The sequence below is a fragment of the Lagopus leucura genome, unplaced genomic scaffold, assembly GCF_019238085.1.
Source record: "Lagopus leucura isolate 7727_CA_CO unplaced genomic scaffold, USGS_WTPT01 Super-Scaffold_100001, whole genome shotgun sequence".
Lineage (NCBI taxonomy): Eukaryota > Metazoa > Chordata > Aves > Galliformes > Phasianidae > Lagopus > Lagopus leucura.
The window spans coordinates 101,516,846-101,525,631 of NW_024962262.1; the positions used below are offsets into that span (position 1 = coordinate 101,516,846).

Genomic DNA, 8,786 nt, shown 5'->3' on the forward strand with positions numbered 1-8,786 from the left:
AAACAACAGCCCATCTTGCTAGGGGACACAATCCTCTCCAGCGATGGCAGGTCGATTACATCGGGCCCCTTCCTCGTTCCGAAGGGGCAAGATATGCCCTGACCTGTGTCGACACTGCAAGTGGGCTACTGCAGGCCTATCCAGTACCGAAAGCAAACCAGGCATATACCATCAAGGCACTCACTAAACTGATGTCTGCCTACGGGACACCTCAAGTCATCGAGAGCGACCAAGGGACTCATTTTACTGGTGCAACGATACAGCGCTGGGCAGAAGAAAATAACATCGAATGGCGATTCCACCTGCCATATAATCCAACAGGGGCAGGCCTCATCGAACGTTATAATGGTATTCTTAAGGCTGCCCTGAAGACAGACTCCCAGTCCTTGCAGGGGTGGACAAAAAGACTGTATGAAACCCTGCGGGACCTGAATGAAAGACCTCGAGATGGCAGACCCAGTGCCCTGAGAATGTTGCAGACGACATGGGCCACCCCGCTTAGGATCCAAATTACGGGCACTGATCATCAGGTAAGACCCCAAATTGGTAATGAAAATAATCTTCTGCTCCCTGCCCCTGAAAACTTAGAGCCAGGTACCCATAAAATAAAATGGCCCTGGAAGGTGCAGGTAGGACCCAAGTGGTGTGGCCTACTTGCACCTTGGGGGAGACTATTGGAGGTGGGAGGCTCAGTAGTCCCTCCAGTAATAGGTACATGGCCTACTGATATTATGGTCAACACTCCGATCTTTATTGCTAAAGGGACCCCCATCATGTCCCTATGGCAGATCAGGACACCTCCTTTGGTGCCTGATATCGTTATGCAGCCGCAGATATCCGGCAAAAAGGTGTGGTACAGGCGGCCAGGACGTGCCCCAGTACAAGCGGAAGTGTTGACCCAAGACAGAAATACGGCCTGTATCTTGCCCTGGAGAGCAGACCTTCCCCTCCTGGTACCTGTAAAACATCTGTATTACTCCCCGTGAGTCTGTGAGCCTTCAGGACCACCGGAAGGAACAAAATGCCATCAAGCGTTCCAGTGTTGCTGTCAGATCACGTACAACACCCGGTGATGGTCTGCATGGGACTGATGGAACATAGAATGGACTTGCACCTCAGGACCTCATGCCTCCAGGCACATCATCGAGCACTGGCCCATAGAAGAGTATGGACATCCACTAATCATCACTTGTCTTGAACTGTACCAACATACGTCGCGATAAAATTGTATAAGCGTCGCGATATACCGGATCTCTGTATTAGGGAAAGCTTACCCTTTTGTTAACCTGATCATTGGTTCACGCCGTGAAGGGGTGGAGTGTATGGGAACTGCTGAGTCACGGCCTGAACCTCTGATTGATCACCTGAGGTGAGCCATGAGTCAGCCAGAGGAGCACAGGTGAAGGCAATTCACCTGTGCTACCGGAAGGGGTGGAGCCAGGCTCCACCCCTCCTGGACCTATTTAAGAGTTGGCTACCAGAGGGGAAGGATCTCTTCTGGAGATCCTCTTCTTTGATATCTTCTAGTGAGCTCAACCCAAGGGTAAGCTCTTCTACTTATTCTCTTTTGTGATCCTTGTTTGCCTTACTCTTTTGATTATATTGCAATTATAACATCTTGGTTATACAGCTTTGCCTTACTCTTTTGATTATATTGCAGTTATAACATCTTGGTTATACAACAGGTAAGCTGCCTGCCATAGAAATTGCTCCTTTAAAACTTGTTTAGCTGCAGCTTTATCTTGTAGAGGTGAAAGGAGAAAGGACACTTTTCCAGGTGAGGGTGTGTACTGGTGTGTGTGACAGCTGGAGACACTTTTCTTTTTGCTGCAATACCTGTAAAAACCAGGGCATGATTCCTTTCAGGTTCTCCAACAGCAGCAAAGTCCTGTCTGAGTTTCTCTTAAGCATGAGTGTGAAACTTAGCCGTAACCTCATTTAGGGTTGTTCTGGCCAGAGAATAGCATCCCACTGGTTTTTGAGCTAGCTGAGGTATTCTCTGTATCTTGACAGTTTCTAGCCTTGCTGGGGGAAAACAGTATGTGATGGAACGTGTGCTTTTATGAGCTCTTTTTTAGATGGAGAAAAAGGAAATTACATCGATCTTTTTTTAAAAACTACCAAGAATTCAGATGGCCTGGGATTTGTGCATATCTGACATACTGTGCACAGTACAAGAACAAATGCTGGTTTTCTCTAGAGGATACTTCTCCTGGAGGAGAGAGTGAAAAATAGCGTGCTGCTGCATGACCATGTTCCATTTGCTGTGCAAATTGAAAGGTTTGCAGTCAGTGAGGCTGGGGATTACAGAAGAAAAAGGGATGATATTAAGATTCTCAAGCTGAATTTCATCCCTGCCACAAATTCTCTTTGTAAGCGATGACAATTTTCAGTTCTGCGTGCCCGTTCTGTTTTGTTGTTCACAATGTTTAGCATCCTTCCATGTGCGGGGCAGGCCATACTGAGTTTGTGGTGTAGAAGGCAGAACCAGGAGCAGGGGGTTAAGGCTGCTGTTCACTGTTTCATCCTGCCTCAGGGTTGTTCATTGGTTCTGCAAAGTCTCCTATCTCTGTCTGTTAAAATAAATATTAATCCTGACTCACTTTTCAGTGAATTAGCATTTGATCAGCTTTAGTTTTGCACAGAAGTAACTAAATGGTGTTATTTACCAGCTGTTGTGCTGTTTTTTGGGTTTTCTTTGTTTATTAGTGAAGTGAGTTCTTGGATGGGGTTAGAATGCTGTGTCAGAATGACTGACTGTATTACAAAAAAAGTTTTCTGCTTTTCTGCTTATTATAATTCATGCCTTTCTGCGTGGCAGCTTTCTGTTAGCTGATCTGGTGCTGTAGAATTGAACACCTGGGTTAAACGCATCAAGTTTTTATAGTCTTTCTCCCTTATGGTTGACAGCAGCTAGAGGCATGCTAGTGGGAACTAGGAGAGAGTTCTGGGAATCACTGGACTGCTGTGGCGTTAGTTAAGCTGAGCAGTCAGTACTGTTGAACTTAGCTTTGGTTTGACATCGTGGACAGGGACTTCACTTCTCTATGTATTCTTCTTTCCCTGCAGGCATTGAGAACCTGCCTTTTGAACTGCAGAGAAACTTCCAGCTCATGCGAGATCTGGATCAGAGAACAGAAGGTGAGGATTAGAGATGGTTTCTGTGATGAGAAAGGAATCGTGCAGCCTGGCTGGCTTTTCTTCCTTTGCCTTCATCTCTGGGACCTCGGGGAAGAGAAGGAAACCTGCAGCTTTCTTAAGAGGACCCTGTAGTGTGTATGTATGTACACATACTTACGTGTTGAATGGTCGACTTGTTTCAGACCTCAAGTCGGAGATCGATAAGCTGGCCACAGAGTATATCAGCAACGCACGGACTTTGTCGTCAGAGGAAAAACTGGGGCTCCTCAAGCAAATCCAGGAGGCCTACGGGAAATGCAAAGAATTTGGGGATGACAAGGTTCAGCTGGCTATGCAGACCTATGAGATGGTATGAAGGGAAGTGTCTGGTGGTTATTTTATGAAAGACTGTGCTGAAGACCCCGATCTCTCTCTTTCGAGCCTCACCCACTCTTGCTTTTCTGCTCTTAGTGCAAGCCCTGTACTGTCTCTTCTTTGCTGTCTTGGGCTCTGTTCTGTGGTAACTCTTGGTCGCTGTCTTTTTTGCAGGTTGATAAGCACATCCGGCGGCTGGACACAGATCTTGCTCGCTTTGAAGCAGACCTGAAGGAGAAGCAGATAGAATCGAGTGACTATGACAGTTCTTCCAGCAAGGGCAAGAAGAGTGAGTACCACCACTGGGCTGCAGATTGATACAGGAGGCAGCCAAGTGACTGTGGAAGTGGTGGGGATGAAGGCAGGCACTGAAGTGGTACAGACTGTTACGCTGGAATCTGAAGGACAGGTAAAAAGATGGTGACCTGGGCTCTTCTTGTGTGAGCATATTCAAGGCCACTAGATAAAAATTAAGATGAGATGCGTGGCCTAAAGCCAATGTACATTCCAAAGTAGGATTGCATTTTGGTGCTGAAGAGGTTGTTACTGTCAGGTGTCTGTTTTAACAGAATGGAATATGCAATAACTTTTTCTCTTGTTACCAGAGGGCCGAGCCCAAAAAGAGAAGAAAGCTGCACGTGCACGCTCTAAAGGGAAGAATTCTGATGAGGAGGCACCAAAGACTGCCCAAAAGAAATTAAAGCTTGTCCGCACGTAAGCATTTAAGACACTTGGGGGAATGAGGAGCAGCACTACAAATCAGACCAAGGGAGGCTTAGCCAGACTTCCCTATGAAGAATTTGATCCCCACCCCGACCAGATCCTGTGTGTTTCTCCTTGGAAAGAAAGGAAGGAGACTTTTTAGTTTTTTCAAGGGAGTGTGGTGTGAAGGGGAAGACAGATCACTTCAATGGATGTGGATGTATGTGCTGTAAAAAGAGGAGTGGCTGTCTCTGGGCAATGGGAGATATGAAGGGAACCAGTGCTAGTTGATTTACTAACCTGATTTATTTCTCTTTCCTGCAGTAGCACAGAATATGGAATGCCTTCAGTCACATTTGGCAATGTGCATCCTTCAGATGTATTGGATATGCCTGTGGACCCCAATGAGCCTACTTACTGCCTCTGCCACCAGGTCTCCTACGGGGAGATGATTGGCTGCGACAACCCAGATGTAAGAGCTTGTACTTGATGGAAGTGGGGGAGAAGGGAGTGGAGAGTCTCCTACAGAAAGTCTTGTGCTGCTTGGGTGGGGCCTGATGTAGAAGCAGTGATAGTAGCAGGGCTCATCTCAGCTGGGAAGAGCAGTGGACTGGCCAGTTTAGTGCAGCTTTTTTTGGGCTTTTCCCTAATAAATGGATGTTTTCTTGGCCCCATACTCAGCAAGGGATAATTCTGCTTACTAACGATGTATAGGTTGGATATGAGACTCCTGTTTTCTGACAGATCCTGTTAGGATTGCTACTAGTGGTTTCAGAATTTGTGATTAAACATTGGGAAGTTTCAGCAGACCAGAAACCATGATTTCAAGAGAGAACTGCTTTTTAACTGAGTGCTCTCCACCTCAACAGTGCTCCATCGAATGGTTTCATTTTGCCTGTGTGGGTCTGACAACAAAACCAAGAGGAAAATGGTGAGTGAATGATTAAAACAAACATACTGCACGGCCCATTGGTCTCTGAAAAGAGGAGGGTTGTGGATGACAGAAGAGAAAATAAGAGAAAATTAAAGAGAGTAAGACTTTTTCAGCAAAAGAACTTGAATTAAGGCTTTGGTATCTTGGAAAAGATCCTTTGAAACTGTAAACTCAGGGTTCATATCAGATCATAAATGCTGGCTTTTTGCTTTCCTTTCTACCAGGTTCTGCCCTCGCTGTTCCCAGGAGAGGAAGAAGAAGTAAAATCCCATGAGCCTCGGATACTGCTGCAGGAGCTCTCTTCCCCCTGCCAGGGCCTCGTCCCAGCTCCCCCAGCCCTTGGGACCTTGGCTAGGGGGAGTCTTTGCCCTGTTTGTGGTTTGGGCCATCCCTGGAATGGTGTGTACCCTCACGGCAGTTCCAGTATGTTCTGTATCCCTGGCTGCTTCCGAATCCCTAAGGGAGGCCCTCTCTGTGTACTATTCCAAACAGGTCTCTGAACCTCAAAGGGAGTGAATGAGGGCACCAGGGTAGCCACCAGATTCCCAGGGATTCAGGTAGCCCCTGATTTTCCTTGGCTTTCCTTCAGCCTCCTCAGAGTTCATTGCCTACTCTCTGCTGAGAGAACAAGGCTATGGGATGGGGGAAGGAAAGGAGGTAAGTCTTCAGCATTTTAGGTCTTCTATTTTCCTGGATCTTTTTCAGGAGAGAGGGAGTAACCAGGCCACTGCTTAATCTAGTAGCTTGGTTGAGAGACTGAAAACTTAATGTGCTCCCTATCTTTAATCATTCCACTACTTTGTCTGGCATTGAGCAGCCTCTTTTGTTGGGGCAAGGAGGAAGGAGTGTTTAGAGCTAGCTTTCTCTCTTACTCCTGGGGTAAACCTGCTCTCCTGGGAAGCACACTGTATGAAGGAAGAAGAATTTCTGGCCATGTGGTGAGAAACGGTTTGATCTAGCCTGTCTTCTGGCACCAGAATTCTCCCTCCCTTTAGTACAGTGGAGCTTCTCCATTATGTTGATGATGATGGAAAGTTCGGGGATCCAAATCCCACTTGTATACTATAGAACTAAATAAAATTCATTCAAACAAATGCTCGGTTTGTCTTGCTGTTACCTCCAAAGTAAGTAATTGGTCTCTTTCTTAGTTCTTTTTCAGCTCAGCTTTTCTACTGACAAATGCAGCACAGCTTTTTTCATGTAATAATCCTGAACATTCTGCCAAGGTCATCCTTTAAAATACAACTAATACACTTGCGAAAGAGTTTCTAAGCTTTCTAATGTCTGTGGAGAACATCTGCCTCTTGAGTCATTTCCTCACAAATGAAAAGATGCTTATTGTCATTTTTGTTGGCAATGGTCCTCTGTTAAATGATTGAGGAAGAACATAGATGACCAGCCCTCACTATAGCTATCGGGCAGAACACTAAGAAAATAAGTTATCAGGGCAAAGCTTTTGCATCCAAGAATGTGGACAAGTTTTTTAGATATCCTGTTAACTTGTTCCCCAGTGAGTCACCTTCACCCTGGACCACTTTGTTGCCAGAAACTCCAGCTGCTGTTAATAAGGTAGTGTTGTAATGTTGGCAGGTGAGGAAATGTTCCTTACTGAAGATAGCCTTTATCAGTTTAATCAGTTCCTAAAATCAGAATCTTTTGAGTTGAAAGGGACCATTAAAGGTCATCTAGTCCAAGTCTCCTGCAATTAACAGGGACATCTGCAGCTAGATGAGATTGCTCAAAGCCTGATCCAGCCTGACCTTGGATGTCTCCAAATACAGATCTTCCAACACTTGTCTGGGCAACTTGTTCCAGTGCATTATTGCTACCCTTACTGCACGTAATTTTTCTTATTTCCAATCTCCTCTCTTTTAGTTTGAAACCACTTCTTGTCCTCTCACAGCAGACCTTGCTAACTAGCCTGTCCCTTCCTTCTTATAGTCTCTCTTCAAATATTGAAAGGCTGCCGTCAGTTTTCCCTGGAGCGTTCTCTTCTCCAGGTTGAACAGCCCCAGCTCTCTCAGCCTGTCTTTGTAGGGGAGGTGTTCCATCCATTGCATCACTTCTGTGGCCCTCCTCTGGCTGTGTTCCAACAGGTCCACGTCTCTTCTGTGCTGAGGACTCCACATCTGGACGCAGCACTACAGGTGAGGTCTCACCAGCTCAGAGCAGAGGGGCAGGATCACCTCCCTTGCCCTGCTGGCCACACTTTTTTGATGCAGCCTAGGATACAGTTGGCTTTCTGGGCTGTGAGGGCACGTGGCTGGCTTGTGTTCAGCTGCCATCTGTCAGTAACCCCAAGTTCTTTCTGACAGGGCTGCGCTCCATCCTTACATCCTCCGGCTTGTCTTGATAGCAAGAGTCGCCACAACCCAGGTGCAAAACCCACACTTGGGTTTATTGAATGTCGTGATATTCACCTGGGCCCACTTCTTGAGCCTGTCTAGGTCTCTGTGAATGGCATCCTATCCAGTGGCTCTTCCATTGTCCACTGACCAAATGAGTGCTGAACTATCAGAGCAAAGGCAGGATATGGTCTGTAATTGAAAAGTGCATCTGGGCCAAGTGCAAGAATGACAAAGGATGCGATAGCTTTTGGTGAGATAGGCCTCTGGGTTGTGATGGCCAGCATTAGCTGGAAGTTCTGTGGGAAACGTCTACTAGAGAGGTATTTAAAGTGGGAATTTTGACAAATATGTGTGAAAACCAAGAATTTTTAAACGGCTTACGATGACAGATGAAAGGACATTAAAAACTAGCACTGAAAGAGAAGGAATGAACGCAGTAACTGTGCAAAACTTAATCAAAGGGAGAAAATAATAGAATCAATAGAAGCTAGAAATGACCAAGTACAAAATTGAAGCCATTGGAAACAAAGCTTGCAAGTGACAGGGCTGGAAACACAAGCAGCTTTTTTTAGATTGTCTTTTGTTTCTGGTGTAACTGAACATGGCACATGTCCATTACCAACTGCAGATAGCAGAATTGTTTGTAATGAGAGGAGGTGGAAGTGTTCTGAAAATATTTATTATGAGTTTGTGCTGGTGTCATATTGGAATGATATAGTTCCCAGGCAAACAGTAAGGAGGATTTTAAACGGCGTCTATTGGGGAGAACAATGTGAATTGGTGATCTTCAGTAAATAGCATTTGTAGCCCTGCGAAAGCTGCCCCAGGTGCCTGGGTTCCAAAATCAGACAGGTTTAAAACATTGGAACAGCATCAGCTCTGTGCTGGACTTCTGGGATGGCAAGAGGATTGCTACAAGTCAGCTGACTGTTACCAACCTAGGTTTGAAACAGGGCAGCACTTATAAGCAAATTGCTTCTCTTTAAAACAAAGGAGAATTCCAGGTCAATAAAAATGTTTTGACCAGAAATAGCAAAAAGAAAATCTGTCAAAAATGACCTGATTTAATTTTTATTTATTTATTTATTTATTTTTTTGAAAGGTCATTTTTAATAGTTACCTGTCATGGGAATAATCACGTGGGTAAGTATCCAAAAATTCTACTTCATCCAAAACTTTGATTATAGTGCTTAAGACAGGGAGAAACTGCTTTAGAGTCATCACAAATTCCTTTAAATAGAGCTGGGTGGTTGACAGATTCATTGCAATAGCAATCAGCACAACATAACCACCTTCTCAAATGGAGC

At 45.3% G+C, this 8,786-nt stretch overlaps 1 protein-coding gene across 4 annotated transcripts in view; it reads left to right on the top strand.

The window, feature by feature from the left end:
• ING4 (inhibitor of growth family member 4) overlaps window positions 1–6,226 on the top strand; it is a 15,000-nt gene extending 8,774 nt beyond the window's left edge. For 2 of the 4 annotated variants that reach the window (XM_042867121.1, XM_042867123.1), the window contains exons 2-8: window positions 3,070–3,141; window positions 3,324–3,490; window positions 3,670–3,784; window positions 4,101–4,209; window positions 4,522–4,669; window positions 5,067–5,128; window positions 5,356–6,226. In XM_042867121.1, coding sequence (XP_042723055.1) covers window positions 3,070–3,141; window positions 3,324–3,490; window positions 3,670–3,784; window positions 4,101–4,209; window positions 4,522–4,669; window positions 5,067–5,128; window positions 5,356–5,395 — 713 coding nt within the window. In that variant the 3' untranslated portion in view covers window positions 5,396–6,226. Of the gene's footprint in view, window positions 1–1,685; window positions 3,142–3,323; window positions 3,491–3,669; window positions 3,785–4,100; window positions 4,210–4,521; window positions 4,670–5,066; window positions 5,129–5,355 lie in introns of all 4 variants that reach the window. The other 2 variants (XR_006178102.1, XM_042867122.1) reach the window with 2 other exon arrangements.
• The last annotated feature ends 2,560 nt before the right edge of the window (window positions 6,227–8,786 follow it).